This window comes from Podarcis vaucheri (genome assembly GCF_965113315.1).
Source record: "Podarcis vaucheri genome assembly, chromosome: 3".
NCBI lineage: Eukaryota > Metazoa > Chordata > Lepidosauria > Squamata > Lacertidae > Podarcis > Podarcis vaucheri.
Genome location: NC_138761.1, coordinates 38,216,172 through 38,234,144, shown reverse-complemented (window position 1 = coordinate 38,234,144; position 17,973 = coordinate 38,216,172). Strand labels below are relative to the sequence as shown.

Here is a 17,973-nt window from a genome sequence, read left to right as displayed (position 1 = left end):
CCTTGTTTGCTCTCTGTTATATCCATAGTAAGCAATAATATACCTCTTTATCATTCTGAGAGAAAACTTTCAAACCACAGCTTCCAAAAGTATATGGGCATCTATCACTCTAGCTGAAGATAATGATTGATCAGATATCTGATGGTTCTGAACACAATGTCCGTGGTGGAGTGAAAGATAGTTATCAGAATAAAGAATATAATAAAAGAAGGCACAACCAAAGGAATAAAAATCAAAAGCAGATGTCTGGGAAGGATAAAGGAGTATAAAGTGTGAGAGGACTATGAAAAGAGATGCAAGACATCTGTCTAAGTACCTATGTTTATCTCCAGAATTCCCAGGCTTCTTCTTGTGTTCAGTGAGTCCTGGAGATGCGCCACATATAAGTGCCAAATGTAGAAATGGAAAATTATGAATCATTGGACAGGCAACCTTGTTTGGAGTTGTGATGGAATTTCCTGGAGAGTCACCATGCTCCTGTGGTCTGAATGTTAATTAACTCTCCTATTCTAATACTCAGGCCTTTTTGTCAGCCAGAACCCACCAGAACTCAGTTCCAACACCTCTCATTGTGAGAGAACAAGAGAGAAGTTCGTGGTGAGTTCCAGCACCTCTTTTTCTAGAAAAATAGCACTGCTAAAACCTTTTATCAAAGACCCTCAAAATGTTTCACCTAATGTAAAGGTAAAGGTAAAGGTACCCCTGCCCGTACGGGCCAGTCTTGCCAGACTCTAGGGTTGTGCGCCCATCTCACTCAAGAGGCCGGGGCCAGCGCTGTCCGGAGACACGTGGCCAGCGTGACATCGCTGCTCTGGCGAGCCAGCGCAGCACACGGAACGCCGTTTACCTTCCCGCTAGTAAGCGGTCCCTATTTATCTACTTGCACCCGGAGGTGCTTTCGAACTGCTAGGTTGGCAGGCGCTGGGACCGAACGACGGGAGCGCACCCTGCCGCAGGGATTCGAACCGCCGACCTTTCGATCGGCAAGCCCTAGGCGCTGAGGCTTTTACCCACAGCGCCACCTGCGTCCCTTCACCTAATGTACTAGATGACAAAGTATTGTTACTTCTACAGAAAAAGGAAATTTGGAAACTGAAGAAGAAAGAGGTCAAAATGATTCCATGAATATAATATCACAAAGGACTCCTGGAATGGAGATAACATGCAATATTAGAATAAGCTGTGAGTTTTAAGCTGTGGGCCTAGATGAGGAAACTGTTGTTCTTTGAGTGGTGTCTTGTGTATCTATTATTTATTATTTAAATTTTTTATATTGCTTTTTGGTCCTTCAATACAGTATATACTTACACACATAGAACTGTACCAGTAAAAATCACAATTTGGAAACTGCACATATGGTGTTTGGTAAACATACCTATTATAACCCTCCTTTTTATATGTATTATGCTTTTTTTTAACCTTGTCAGGAGCACCTACTGACCAATAAATTCTCCAGAAACAGGCATTTCTGTTACTCTGAACTTGCATTTGCCATTTGATACATGATATAAGAGCTAATCACACTGCTTCACAAAAACAATGAAGACAAAACTTAAAGCCAATTTTTTGCAGCTGCTTCTAAGACTATAAACATATTTCTTACACAGAACCTTAAAAATATTTTGTATAGGCTCTATTGCACTTTTAAAAGTGCTGTGTGAATAATAAATAATTCTATGTATGCATGTGTATGTATTCAGTCATTTAGCCTGCCCAGTTCTGAAGGGTCAAGGAATGAGAAATATTTAAAAATACACAATGGAATAAAACATTAACTTCAAAATTACTAAAAAAAAGAGCTTGATAATAATACCAGTTACTGTAAGTCAGTCATATAAAGTCCTTCATCACTTTTGAAAGACGTCCAGGCTCAGGAGTAGGAATTTCATTGATACAAAAATCCCTGCCTCTTGGTACACAGAGATGACAGTGCAGTGACCGAGAAGAATGCAGTGTGGACATATAGATGCCAATGTGGTCTGTATCAGTACCCATTCAAATCAATCTACTGTGTAGTTGACATGCAGGTATGTGTATCTGTCCTCTATTGGACTGCTTTGGATTATAAAGGTAAAGATAAAAAGGGACCCCTGACCATTAGGTCCAGTCGCGGACGACTCTGGGGTTGCGGCACTCATCTCGCTTTATTGGCCAAGGGAGCCGGTGTACAGCTTCTGGGTCATGTGGCCAGCATGAGTAAGCTGCTTCTGGTGAACCAGAGCAGTGTACGGAAACACCGTCTACCTTCCCGCCGCAGCGATACCTATTTATCTACTTGTACTTTGACGTGCTTTCAAACTGTTAGGTTGGCAGGAGCAGGGACCGAGCAACGGGAGCTCACCCTGTCGCGGGGATTCGAACCACCAACCTTCTGATCGGCAAGCCCTAGGCTCTGTGGTTTAACCCACAGCGTCACCCGCATCCCTTTTGCTCTGGATTATAGTAATGGTTATTTTTTTAAATATCTGCTTATCATAAGTGGTTATTACATTCCTGGTGCTCTTGGCACGGATACAAAAACATAGATACGAACAATGATCCTGCCCTGCTACTCTCCCACTTCACCCACATTTTTATGAAAGGCTTTGCACAGAGGAGTTGCCACCTTCCTGACCTGCCATTCCGATACCCCAAATGTTTCTACTTCTTGCCTTGCGCAATGGCACACAACACAATCAGGTCATTTGTTTGCTTAAACCTGAACATCAACTTGTAACTGATTTCTGTATCCCAACCATGTATTTCTGCCCAAAGAATGTGTTCTCAGTTTTATAGCTCAGTATACAGTGGTACCTCAGGTTAAGTACTTAATTTGTTTCAGAGGTCCGTTCTTAACCTGAAACTGTTCTTAACTTGAAGCACCACTTTAGCTAATGGGGCCTTCTGCTGCCGCCGCACCACCGCTACACGATTTCTGTTCTCATCCTGAAGCAAAGTTCTTAACCTGAGGTACTATTTCTGGGTTAGCGGAGTCTGTAACCTGAAGCGTCTGTACCCCGAGGTACCACTGTAAATCTTACCTTTGCTTAAGGAGCTGCTTATTGTCTTCAATGGTTATGCTATCAGCATAATCTCTCTTGAAAATTTCAAAGGCTTCCTTACGTCCAAGTGACATTTCTCCTCTCCCTCCTGTTCAGAAAATAAATCAAGAGTGGGATCATTTGCAGAAGTAATGGGATTTAATTTTTTCCTATCTTCTAGAGACATTCCATAAAGACAAGATCAACAAGTCCTCTTGTGCACAGTGAAAAGTGCTTAAAGTAAGGCTACACAGAAGAACACAGGAGCATAGCAAGCTGCCATATACTGAGCCAGACCATTGGTACATTTAGATCAGCAGTCTGTACTCAGGCTGGAAGCAGCTTTGCAAGATTTCAGACAGAGTCTCTCCCAGCCCCACCTGGAGATTGAACCTGGGGTGTTCCACATGGAAGGCAGATGAACTACCACTGAGCAACTACCCTTCTAAGAAACTCAAAACCTGGCTAATTACTAACACAGATGAGCAGTAAATACATCTGCTAAACCATTCTGGATTCTGTTGGCCTTTTTTCAAAACAACATGGCAACCACTCTTATATTAATCCTATTCCATATTCTGTGGACACCAAAAATGCCTGTTATAGACCAAGTGGTATAGTTAAAATGACAGATTCAGTTTTGTTTCATGTCACTTGAACATCCGTAAGTCTGAATTCCTTGCATGTTTATTTTTCTGAAGAAGCTATTAATATCTCTTTAATTAAAACCAGAGTGTCAAAAATCAAAGCAGTGGAAATATTTACAAAACCACTGGAATTTTCATGGAAGAAAAGTGCATATTTTCTCCATATCTTCGCCATTTGTGGTTTTTACATGCCATACCATGCAATATATTAATCAAATTAATATATACAGGAAGTTACCTCAGGCCAAAAAGATTACATATTCATTATTTTCAGTTCACAGAATCCATGTGCTTTACTACTCCCCTAATGAAACCCTGGTGGCTCGCATGCACTCTCAGGTGTGCTAAGTATACCTTATTGGCATCCCACACATTACAAACCAGGCCCCCAGAATGTTTTACAATGCACAGAGGCTCCATTGCAGGTATTCCTCACCACACAAACCAATGTCAAAAGGGTTATCTGAAAAAGGAAGCTTGAAAACCACTGCTGTCAACTTTTACTCTAAACCCCAAACCAGTAATGTGACCATTTAAAGTAAAACTGAACTAATTTTTACAGAATACCATGCTACTGAAACCAGCCAGCTTTATATGTATGTATACAAGTACCAATTCCCATGAACAGCTCCACTGATTGTAGTATGGTTAACTACAGACTAAAGTGAATTTCTCCCCACACCTTTTTTATATATAATTCACTTGCATCCCAGGGAAATGGGAGAATGCAAGAAACAAACTTTTCACTGAAAACATATTTTATAATATTATGCTTCATTTTACGTGAACAGCACAAACACATATGAAACCAATAACATGAACTGGAGGGACCCACACGGGATGACTGAAAGGCATAAAGCATGCAGTAGCACCCCACCCATTTAAAAAAAGCAAAAAACCTATAACGATTTCACATCTGTATAGGCCAAATGAGCTGGAGGGAAAGGGCAGAGATATTGTGTTTGCTGCTAACTTAAAAATGGAATGTTCTCGTTCCATGTAGCAGCCCAAAATAAAAACATAGTTTTATGTGTGTACTTGCTGAGCTTTCTCTTCCCATCATGAAAAGCCTTAACCCAGTGGTGGCCAAATTTGGCCCTCCAGCTGTTTTGGGACTACAATCCCCATCATCCCTGACCACTGGTCTTGTTAGCTTAACCTGAAACCTCAACTGGCCAGTGGATTCCCCCCCCCTTGCTTAACTTCAGCAGACTTCAATTTGGTGTATCCAGGTTAGTCACAATTTGACTTTAGTCCCTCTAGCTGCAACCTAAGTGTGATCATCTTTCCCCTCAGAAAGGTGCTGCTGCTATTATTATTATTATTATTATTATTATTATTATTATTATTATTTACTTATACTCCACCCATCTGACTGGGCTGCCCCAGCCACTCTAGGTGGCTTCCAACAGAACATAAAAACACAGCAAAACATAAGACATTAAAAATTCCCAAAATAATAATAATTTATTACTTATTATGCTCCCTGCCCAACTAGGTTCCTACAAAGTGCTGCATATTCAGGAGCACACAATAGGGCAAGTCTGCGGTTAGAGGAGGTGAAGCTAACTGGTTGTACATTTCTCAAAAAACTCAAGGCATTTCCATAACACAAAACTGTTAGACGTCTATTAAAGTGTCTGGAAACTTCACTAATGAACTCCCTGCTCTGGAATAGGGTAACTGTGCCCCTGAAGGGCCAGGTCCACAGTCTGGGAGTCATTTTGGACTCACAGCTGTCCATGGAGACAGGTTAATTCTGTCTACCAGCTCCATCTGGTACACCGGCTGAGAGCCTACCAGCCCACAGACTGTCTCACCAGAGTGGTACATGCTCTGGTTATCTCCCATTTGGATTACTGCAATGCACTCTACGTGGGGCTACCTTTGAAGGTGACTCAGAAACTACAACTCATCCAAAACGCAGCAGCCAGACTGGTGACTGGGAGTGGCTGCCGAGACAATATAACACCAGCCCTAAAGGATCTTCACTGGCTCCCAGTATGTTTCTGAGACCTAAAAGGCCTCGGCCCAGTATACCTGAAGGAGCATATCCACCTCCATCATTCAGCCCAGACACTGAGGTCCACTTCTGAGGGTCTTCTGGCAGTTCCCTCACTGTGAAAAGTAAAGTTACAGGGAACCAGGCAGAGGGCCTTCTCGGCAGTGGCACCCTCCCTGTGGAACGTCCTCCCATCAGATGTCAGGGAGATAAAGAATTACATAACTTTTAGAAAACATCTGAAGGCAGTCCTGTTCAGGGAAGATTTTAACGTCTGACATTTTATTATTATTATATTTTGCTGAAAGCCGCCCAGAGTAGCTGAGAAAACCCAGCCAGATGGACAGGGTATGAACAAGAAAATGACTACTACTATTACTAAAGTTACATTTCATTTTAATTTCTATATACAACATTTAAGTTCCTTTTCCATCAAAAAGCCTACTTAAAAAAGGTGGGTTTTTTGCCCCAGGCCACATGGTAACAGATTCAATTCAATTCAGATTCAAAAGAAAAACCATGGAAGAGGGCTGGTGAGAATTGACTTTCCCATTCCTCCTGCCCTTAGAAAAGCCATTTTCAGTTGTTGGGGACCCTTACTGAATGGGGTGACTACTGAGAGGGAAGATCTGCATCCAAATCAGGCAGAGATAGCTTGTGTAAGTAGGAGCTACATTTGCAGAAGCGCCTCTGATTTGGGATCCTGCCTTCTCCTCAATCCTCTTGCACCACATTCCATCTCTTTCACCAAGCCCGCCCCTGCAACCCCAAGGGCAGGATTATCCTAGCCAGATTCATGGGTATAGAAAAACCGCACAGTATGATTTGAAGTGTCACAACTGTGGCAGTAAGCAATAGCAAATTCTGGTCTAACAGTTCTTAAAAATAATTGTCAAAGAACTATTTAAAGGACAGAGTCTAGTTAGGAGCACAGCATATGCTAATCAATATAACCGAATCTGCAATCCAAATTACATTTAGGAGGGGATTAAATCCTAACAAATCTGGTGGGACTTATTTCAGTATAAACATCCTCAGGATTTGTTTATTTGTAAGATGTATACCCCACACCTTCAATACCAATCAGCACCAGAGTTTTGCTGCCAAGTATTTTCTTCAAAAGTTGAATCTATTTTGAAGAATGGCTCTTGATTTGCTACTTTCTCTTCCAGTAGCAATCAATACTCAAAGACAATTTAATACTCAAAGACAATTTTAGAAGACAGCATGGTACTAAAGTTTAGCACCACACCAGTAGAATCTGGGTAGCAACCCCCAGCCCAAGTCATCTGCTAATTTTAAACAAGAACATTAAAGAAAAGCACAGTTTATACAGTTATCTATAGCACATCAAATTAATTTGCTTGGACGGGGGGATTCTTTTTGAGTTAGTCATTTTTTAAATGCATCTGAAAACAGTTGCATTCTGAAAACGGCATGCAAGGAGAATGATGGGGAGATGGGAGATGGACATCAAATCTCAGAGAGACGAATCAGGAGTATAGGAAATAAGTGTCTAGACAGACTGTGAGTGCAAGACAGTTTGTAGAAGAATTCTATATACACTGGATAGTGATGGAGAGACTGGGAGAAACACAGAGCAGAGTCAGCACAACACAAGGAAATGCCAAGAAATGTGGGAAACTTGATGAGCTGGTAGAAAGAGATGATTCCCTTGCTGATGAACTTTGTTTTAGTTAATAATGAAGATTTATACAACTTTCAGATGGATTCCTCCCACACATTATGTTGTGCCTTCTTTTCTGCTACCCGCAGCCTGGAAAATCCTCCCATCTCAATTAGTAGCCTCTTTCTCTTTTCTTCCTAAATATCAGCAAAAGTGAGCAAACCCTTGCATTCCAGGACAAATATTTATGCATCAGCCTACAAGTTCTGTCACCTGTCCCTTGAAAAGAGTGACCTATACTTCCTGCTGGAAGTCTGTATATATGAATGTGCATCAGAATTACACCCGATGGTGGTACTAATAGAAATAAGGAAGAAAAACGGAGGTTTTCCTATTAAGTTGCCAGATGATGTTAAATTGCATCCCAGCTGCCAACCATTACACTGTAGCGACCATAAATACTGTTAATAATTTTCAAGGCCCTAAAGGGAACTAAAATACAGTGTTTCCAGTTGCAGTAGAGTTGCATGGGGTGTTGAAACGTTCTTTCCACTGTCTTTTATGTTTATGAAATCAACTACCTTGCTATCAAACATCAATCACATTAGGGGAGAATTGGGTGTAGGAATCATTGAAGAAAGTAGCTGTTATTTCACCAACCTATTTGTAGAGGGGGACAACCCTGCCTGGAGGATCTGAGGCCTGATCAATCTTAAGTGGGACTTCTACAATCAAATGGATGGAAATATTAATACCACCATGATTCAGGAAGAAAGGCTTTGTCCTGTAGAATAAAGAATTGTTTCACAAGGTTTAAGTGATTGTAGAAAGACAGCAGAATTGTCTCATGATGGGACAGCTGAAGATCTCCTATATTACAGGAGTTTCACATTCATACTACTTCTCCTAAGAACAACTGCTGTATGGAAATCCAGTAGCAAGGTAGCCTAGTTCTCTATGAGGCCCAACATGGCTAATGATAAAACCTGGAAGTTAGAGGAAGTGGCATAGCTCAGGGATAGTATATCTGCTTTGAATGCCGAAAAGTACCAGGTTCAATTCCCAGGGTCACTAAATAAGGATGCGGGAGAGTCTTTGTCTGAAACCCTGGAGAGCAGCTACCAGTCAGTGTAGACAATACTGAGCTAAATGGATTTGCTGGTCTGACTTGGTATACGGCAGCTTTCTTTGGTCCAAAGTCAGCAAACTAGAAGGGCTTTTGCTTAGGATCCTGCTTTGCCATTGATTTGAAACTCTGCTTTTGTTTTCTACCTAATAGTCATCTGATCATCTGCTAATTTAGCAGTCAAAATGTTAGTAAATTTGATCTCATAAATTAGCTCTTGATCTAGTTATTGTAAAATCTATACACAGCATAATAATCTGCTAGAGTGGACAAGAAGAGAAAGTGAGAGAGTTAGCAGGGGGCTAGGTATATCGGGTAGCTAGAGGAAATTTGAAGAAATCCATCAATGTTGTCTCCACAAGATTTAACAGCAACGTTCAGAGTCCTAGGGGTACTAATAACAGCAAGGTAACTGCTTCAATGTAAATGCCTTGTATGCAAATAGCCATCATCTACAATGGGAAGCTACAATCTACAATGAGAATGAGATGGTTGGATGGTGTTCTTGAAGCTACCAGCATGAGTTTGATCAAACTGCGGGAGGCAGTGGAGGACAGAAGTGCCTGGCGTGCTCTGGTCCATGGGGTCACGAAGAGTCGGACACGACTAAACGACTAAACAACAACAACAACAATGGGAAGCATATACAGTGGTACCTCTGGTTACATACGCTTCAGGTTACAGACTCCGCTAACCTAGAAATAGTGCTTCAGGTTAAGAAATTTGCTTCAGGATGAGAACAGAAATCGGGCTCCGGCGGCGCGGCAGCAGCAGGAGGCACCATTAGCTAAAGTGGTGCTTCAGGTTAAGAACAGTTTCAGGTTAAGTACGGACCTCTGGAACAAATTAAGTACTTAACCTGAGGTACCACTGTATGGTGCTAGGTCTTCTGTTAACCATGCACACAGAAATCCAGTCAACAGGATTGCTCTGGAGTAGGAAGACTCTGGATTGCTGTTTAAGTCCATCAATAACTGTTATTAAATTACTGCAGCAACAATACTGTGCACACTTAAGATGGAAGTAGTCCCATTGAACTCAGTGGGACTCAAGTAAATATGCATAGGACTGTACTGCTCACTTCCATAAACTTTCCCACTTCCAATCAAATAAAAACAAAACAAAAAACCATAGGCAGACACTTTTCAAGCCAAGCCGAAGACGATTTATTTGAAGTTGCTTTGTAGTAAAACAAAAAGTACTAGAAATGTTTGCATGTAGCCATAATTCACTGGTTCTCCGCAAGGACTTTGCTGATATTATCATCCCCATCTGCTCAGAATAGAAAATAGTAAATTTTCAGAGCTGAAGAACAATGAACCAAGAAAAATCAAGACGTTAAAAGGGGGAGAACCCAGCGGTAATACTCCCCTGCTGTAAGCTTCATCGAGCTTCTTTGCAAAGAGCATGTGTAATACATCTGGATACCTTCACTGGGCTCTACTTCAAAAATGGAAAATGCATAAAACAAGGCAGTTCATTGTACCCCTGCAGTGTTATACTGAAGAACATGGAGCCTTTGAGAAAAACACAAACCCTCAAAGGAAAAGGTGGGTGCCCAGATTAAATGAGCTGAATGAATCTTTGGCACCATAATGTCACTTTTAACACCATTAGATTTAAACTGTTCACATGTGATTATAATTTTAGAGGGAGGCAGTAAGGAACTTTTAAAACAAGCTAACCACATTTTATGAGGCTAACTTCCAAGACACTTCACAATGAAACTAAATGCAAAGGGCAAGGCACAAGGCCTAAGCGCTACTTAAATCCCATGTTAAGTCCTCAGCATAGGCTCCGGTGGTATTTTAAACAGAGAACAGGCTTTGCACTAGCCTTCTTATTGTGTCCATTTCACCCAGTAAGAGCTAAGCTTAATTATATACACATGTAGGAATCATTCCACAAACATCCACAGAATGATTCCATGCAGTTAATGCGGTCTCTCTCACTCACACACACAATCATTATGACGTAAGAGTTTTATTATTTTAGCATAATCACAAGCACAACTAATCACTGAGATGCATTGGGTCACATGAAGAGATGAATTAGGCAGCTTTTATGCAATCACCCTTCTAATGTAGTTCATAACCACAGAATGACCCTTTAACATCACTATTGTTACAAAAGCACCCCCAGAATTTTTAGTCAAACCAACTGAATGTAACATCCAGCCTTTCTGGATTAAACCAAGTTCCGTCTAGTTTAGCATTCTGTTTCCATCATGGTCAGACTCTTTGCTTTCAAAGAGGATTACACAAATTCATCATCTGTCAATGGCAATTAGCCACAATGGCTATGTTCTTTACTCCAAAGTTGGAGGAAGCCCTTCTGAATATCAGCTGCTGGAAACCACAGGAGGGCTGAGTGCTCTTGCGATCAAATCCTGCTTGCTGGTTTCCCACAGGCATATGGTTGGCCACTGTGAGTACAGGATACTGGACTAGATGGGCCCTTGGTCTGATCCAGCCGACTGGAGAACAGGGGGTGGGGCTTCATCATCCAATTTACAAATTAAAAACGCAAGACACACAAGGATGTTATTCCTGGGGGGCTGGTATGTAGGTACTCAATGGTCCAAGTTCTCCAGGCTAATAGCATAATCCAGATAGGGATCCCTCCTGCTCTCCAGTCCCAGTCCACTGCACATTTTCCTAGGAGGAAACCCCAGTAAACACACAGGGACTTAATTCTGCGTAAACATGCACAAGAATGAACTGCCGGACCACTTGACAGTTTCCAGCTGTGACTTCATTAAATGCATACACATACTAACAGAAAGCCCTTAAATTAGTAGGTACAGGGAGAAAAATGGAGCTGGACAGAAGCATGGCAGGTTTGGCAGAGGCAAATGGGAGTGGATACCAAGTAAAATCTGTAGTTAAAGCCACAAGAACTTTTGAGCCCCACCCATTGGTGCCACCACATCTAAATAAATAAGAAGTATTCTTTTACCCTGTGTCAGAAATCACGCTTTTTCTAGAACTCCTCACAAACTGGATATATCTATTACTGCTCAGTTTACAATAAAGATTGCTCATTAAAAGTAAGTTTTCTCTTTCCTCTCTTGAAACTTATTTTAAGTTATGCTACTTTGCTCTAGGACATACATTTCAGAAGAAAAGTTATTTTACTTGGTGCAAGCAAAAAGACTAAATCAATTTTTTAATAGTTTAAGCATTCTGAAGCAGCCATCTGCTTCCTCAGATGCACCCCTGCAGGAATTTAACTGTGCTGGCAGAGGAGCAATTCCTATTGCCTCACCTTGTTCCCCCAGTAAATTCTAGTTCAGCACCACAACCTTCTCTTTTCTATATCTGATGAAGTAGACCAGAGGTTTTCAACCTTTTTGGGTCCATGGCTCCCTTAACCAACTGCCTTCTTTCTGTGGTACCCCTGTGGGGCTCAGGAGACCAGTTATGTCACCCCTTGCCTGCCGAGCTGGCAGCCTCTCATCTTTTTTCCAACACCCTCCTTTGTGGAGAGTTCCCTCAACTTCCTCTCTTCTCCCCTCTCTTTGGGAGTCTTCTGGGCAGTCGCTGCTGCCGCCCCTCATCTCTCCCCCCCCAGCCCCAAAGATAGGTGCCTCCTCCCATTGCCCCACAGGGGCCTGGGAAGTACCCCCTGCCCAGCCCCAGAGGCACCATTTACCTGGGGAGTTTGTAGCCAGGCCTGCTGCAACAAAGAGGAAAGAGGGACAGAGGCCAGTGTTGCCCGCAGTACCCCTGACTATCATTCAAGGCACCCAGGGTGCTATGGCATACTGGTTGAAAGCCAATGAAGTAGGCTAATGCTTTTACAAACCAAAGTATTGTAACACTTTCCCCCCGCTCTGAGAAATGTTGTGGTTGCAGCTGAGCAGACAGCAAATGTATCAATGCCCCTGCATACCAGAAACCTGTAGAACTAGAATCAGTGAAGAATTAATTAAAAATATTGTTATGTAATTAACAAAGAAGACTTTGCACTTCTTAAGTCCATCAGCGTATTTTTGTCTTCTGTCTCTCCCTACACAGTATTCCCTTTATTGAGTCTTCCTGGTCTGATCTAACCTAAAAGCTCTTCACGGGCAGCAGGTGGCATTCTGTCGGAATGCATGAGAAATACGATTAACATAATTAATCCTAAGATTATTACTAATAGCAATACTACACAATAGTAATAACCTGAAGGGATGGGGGACCTATTAAGATGGTCTGATCCTGGAGACTCATGGGAACCAATGGATTCCTGAATACTCTGGGAGATTTTCCAGTAGCCAGTGCTAGCAATTCTTCTGAGTTCCCTAGTCCCACTATGGAACGGTGAGGTGCAGTGGGCCATTAAGAAATTGTACCCAAGTGTCCTCTCCAGCACCGTGGAGCTCAATTAGCCCCATGATTTACTGGGGAGCGCCACATAAGTAAATAGATCTGGAGATAGCAGGAGGACAAGTGGTGTAAGGGCAACCAAACAAACATAAGGGCATGACATGAAAAAGAACTTTGACTGCCATGTTTAATGCTAAACATTGTGGCATACAGCAGAAAGGAACAAAGAAGACAGACACAAAATAGTTCTTCTAAGGTCTCCATTCCTCAAACAATGATCTGGAAGTCTGCATTTCATACACTTTAAATCTACTCTTACTAACCACCAGCTAACAGGAACAATTCTCTATTTTTGCCAATAGCACATTGGAGTATCCACCCCACTGCCTCTAGCTTTGAGTCTAGCAAGTCTTGCTTCATCTATAAATATACTTCTCTGCTGAGATAAGATTAATGTAAGACACCTTTTCCACATCATCATTGTTTATTCTGAACTATATGAGTTCTCATCTTCCAGCCATTTTTTAAAATCCACCTGAACCAGTTCTGCTAATATGATGGATTCATATTTTGTGTGGAATGATCAATCATAGGCCTTGTGTCTTTACTTCTCAGGGCTATGTGTAATAAATTTGAATATATTTATCTTAATACAGTGGTGTTTTATGCTCTATTACAGCTATTCCTGGCAATCTCAGCAGCCTAAAGAACTGGAAATTTAGAATTAGTGCCAGTGCAGGGAAACAATGTGTTATAAAGCTTGCTGAGGTGTCATAGGATTCGGCAGAAGGTGTACTGTATCAGTGGGATGCTGGATACGATAAAGCCATGACAGCTGTTGGTGGAACACCCTGCCAGTGGGGCTGTTTCACTGGTAAAGATACACTAGTGGGATGGTTAAATGGGATGAAGTAGAAAGCAAGACATAGGCAAGGCAGGGGAAAGAGCACACTCATACCATATTTTATATTCCTTCGGACTAAGGTGACACTCCAGACTTGCTGCAATACCCCAATCCCACCAACCCACCCATAAAATTCCATCCTGCCCACATCACCATGATAAAAGAGCACAGGATGTGGTGTAATTCAGCACCCAATCACAGCACACCAGCACCAGTATATAGTGCCCCACAAGGAAATTCTCTTGGCTATTATTGGATGAAGAGCTTGAACTCAAGACTATGGATTCTGCCATAATCTTTATGTTGGTTTCTGTTTATGCCACTGTGCAGTGCTTGGAGTCACAAGACTCTGTTTTGCATTCCAGAGATTCCTGACTGTTGGAAGTCTCATGGAAGACAGGAGACGGATGTGATGTTCCTTTGTTTTCCAGTTGCTCTCTGTTTTCCCGGAGAGAGCATGTATATTTCTTTTCTGTCTGCGTAGTTAGAAATGAAACCTAGCAATGTAGCTCAAACATCTTGTCTCTTCTGCTGCTTTGATACTTTGCTGAATGGGGAACGTGCCTGGAGCCTTATCAAAGGCTCAGGTCGTTAATCATCGTTGGATGAGATTCTGAAGGCTCAGTCGTTGTGGAGATTCCAACACTTTAATGCTCAGACTGGTAGGCAAGGTAAGATTCAAAGCCACAACATGTTTGGCCATGCCTGCCCTACTGGTACTGCCATGGTTTATATTGGTCTTCCTGACGGAACACCTAGCATTTAATCTCTATATCAGTGACTAAGATATAAAGAAATATAAAGAACTATTCCAAAGTGCCGTTTCATGGAAACAGGAGAAAGAACGGCAGGAAATATTTTGCATAGGGGGTCAAAGCAGTCTTCAGGAAGCTACAACTCAAAATGAACTTCAAGGCTTAGAAGCCATCTGAAATGTTCTTTTGGGGATCATGTTGTCTAAGGGCTATAATGCATGAAGCAGTGATGTAACTCTTTAGCTGCTTTTTCTCCCAGTCTCAAATGCTTTCAATTCATTTCTTTAAAAGTTTCCTTTGACCAACTTTAATTTGTTTTGAGGAGGAGTCATCTTTTCCCTTGGAGGAACGAAATATGAAGTCTTTGGTGAACTGTCCAAGGTAAATGGATTCCAAATGCTATAGACAATTCTTTTTATGTCCTAGATTCACACTGTTGCAAACAACCCATCCTTAAACAGCTATGAAATGCTCTCACCCATGTATAATTATCATGATTCATTGTGCCTACAGAATCTGGCATAGGTCTGATGAGCTTGAAGCAAAAAGTTAGCTTTCATCTGGTTACAACATTATATGAGCATTCCTTTATAAGATAGCGACATTTGCAGAGAAATAAAAAAACAGGTCTTCTAAAAGAAGTTTTTTTTAGTGTCCATAGTAATATACAATATATATTCAGTGCAAATGCAACGAACTTGAGTTCACACATTCCTTTCACATTATCACAGGTTTCCAAACATTCTCCCAACATTGATGCTTGTGTTGGAGAGAATATGTAATTTAAGAAAGGCTGTGAAAGTATCTCTGTTTCTATTATACTATATGCACCATGACTTCTGTTAGAAAATAATGCACTTCATGGCTATAAAAGCTAGCTGAAAATGTCTTCGTAATGATTCCCACAACCATATTTGGTATTGCAGAATCACTAGGAGTTGACTTTTTATGATCTTCTTGTGCAGGGAAAACAGTTGTGCGGTTGCTTCATCGTAGAATGAGTTTACAATTCAGCAAGTCCCAAAAAGGCTTCAAAAACTTGGCTTAACCACAATGTCATATCTGGCAGTTTCTGTATCTTTGAATACTCCAAACTACTTCACTTTAGCAAAACTGTAGGGCACAGTCAATTCGTGGTAGCTTTGTCATGTTACAAATGGCCATGAGAACTGGCAAGTATAACATATCCAGAAAATTACTGATGTGCTATAATGGTGCATACTGGCATTTTCATCATACAAGCTTGGAGAAAAGATGTTAAAACCAAGAGAGTATTTTGAAAAATGGACTGTGTTCACAATATATTAATGCAACAAGGAAATATTCTCTCACATGCATTATTAGGAACTCTGTAAAATTTATTTCTGGATGTATCTAACATTAGACACCTCGAAAATTTTTTTTGATTTATAGTATTCATATAATATAAATTTTATTTCATTTGCAATTTATTTCATTCACTTTGAATGCCAATATGTTTTCGTTTCAGATACACGTCAACACACACAGAGAGAGTTTTCTGTTACTGTTATTATTTTAATGTTTGCATTCATTTCTTAAATAATAAAAATATTAAGAAAGAAAGGGGATATATCTTCCTGGAAATTTATGTCCAAAGCTGAGGTAGTGTGTCACTACATTAAAATGAACTCCTGCAATAAGAGTCTGATGTTTTGTGGAGTGTTTGAAAATGACAGTATCCAAAGCTAACAACATCAATTTCCTCTAAAAATTCATTGGTGGATAGACATTTTATGAGGCTTTCTTTAAGGAGTGAATTTCACTCTGTAAATCACACAACATAGGAAAAAGCTCACCACACGAGCAGGAAGATTTCTTACTAATCTTTACCACAAGAAAAATATGCACTTAACATTATTTACACAGACAGGTTGGTTGAAATATAAAAGAAATGTTTTCTGAAATTTTATAAATCATCCACAAACATTCATGGTATTTCATTAACCATGCCTGATTATTCACCTTAGGTACAAATACCTATTACAGAGAACGCAAGACTATATGGGAATGACGCAACTAAAGTGGATTGTAGCAATTAATCTAGATTTAAAAGCAACATTTCAAATCCTCTAAGGCTTAAAATGGGAGCTTTAATTTAATTTAGAAATCTTAATGTTCCCAAGAAGCAATGACACTTAATGAGTTTGGAAAAGCGATCTTGATTAAGTTTCAATGACACTTCACTAATTTTCTTCATTACATTTATTTCAAGGAAAGAAATGAAATTTTAAGTGTGCCTGATGCAGAACAGGAAACAAAGATGGACTGCTATTTATATAAATGCTGTTTCAGTTTACCTTTTATAATTTGTTGTGCGATTCCAAACTGTTTCTTCAGAATTTACATCAGAAACTGATAGCTTAACACTATGATCCTTAGATCACTGTGCTAAAATGTAAGTGTTGAGGGTAGTATGTCTCAATAATTTAGTGATGTGGTTCTCAAAACAAAAATATGTACTAAAAGTGTATATAAGGGGAAAGTGCATTGTTTTAGGGAAATGGCCCTATAAATTGCAAAGAAGTACATTATATGAGAGGGAAGTGATTCCAAAAACATTAGACATAACTGTGTAAAAAAAATTATATATTAGATGACATAGTAAGTCATGAGAATTCTTTTTTTAAAAAACACACCACAGAATGATGTGGAAATTGGGAAATTGGGAGAATTCAATAAATTTAAGATTCAAAACACGAGAAACTGAGGGAAACTAAAATTGAGAGAACGATAGCTTGCAACCTCTTTTTATATCACTTGCATCTCTAGAAGAAAAAGAAAACCCTGAGAGCCAGGGAACTCTCTAGAGTGGTGTAGGTTGTGACACAGGAATGGAGGGCCTGCACAGGGAGGACTAAGGTAAAGGGACCCCTGACCAGTAGGTCCAGTCGTGGCCGACTCTGGGGTTGCGGCAGTCATCTCGCTTTATTGGCCGAGGGAGCCGACATACAGCTTCCAGGTCATGTGGCCAGCATGACTAAGCCGCTTCTGGTGAACCAGAGCAGTGCACAGAAACGCCGTTTACCTTCCCGCCGGAGCGGTACCTATTTATCTACTTGCACTTTGATGTGCTTTCAAACTGCTAGGTTGGCAGGAGCAGGGACCGAGCAACTGGAGCTCACCCCGTCACAGGAATTCAAACCGCCAACCTTCTGATCAGCAAGTCCTAGGCTCTGTGGTTTAACCCACAGCGCCACCCGCGTCCCTACAGGGAGGACTACAACAGTGTAAATTCAAGCTTTTCCTTGCACAAACAAAAGTGTCTTCAACTCAAGCTATTGCCCATGTCCATTGTTAATGTATGCAAATCAGGTTCCCAAACAAAAGCTATTATGGTATTACAGCTCTTAAAATGAATTGCAGATTTTCTGTGGACTTGTATATTAAGTGGCTTGTATCTACAGCCCCTAAAGTTACAATATTTCAAGACTGAATAACATTCCCCCCCCCCCAGACACACATATACTAATTTTCAGACATTTAGACCCATGTCACATATTACCGTTTCCAAGGGACCATTCTCATAATCATTCTCAAAAATTATTTATGGGGCATTAG

General features: G+C 40.8%; 1 protein-coding gene across 1 annotated transcript in view; it reads right to left on the bottom strand.

Moving 5' to 3' along the window:
- The window catches only part of KIF6 (kinesin family member 6), a 141,599-nt gene that overhangs the window by 57,982 nt on the left and 65,644 nt on the right, over positions 1-17,973 (bottom strand). Inside the window, exon 14 of the mRNA XM_082214819.1 lies at positions 3,021-3,129. Coding sequence (XP_082070945.1) covers positions 3,021-3,129 — 109 coding nt within the window. The remainder of the gene's footprint in view (positions 1-3,020; positions 3,130-17,973) is intronic.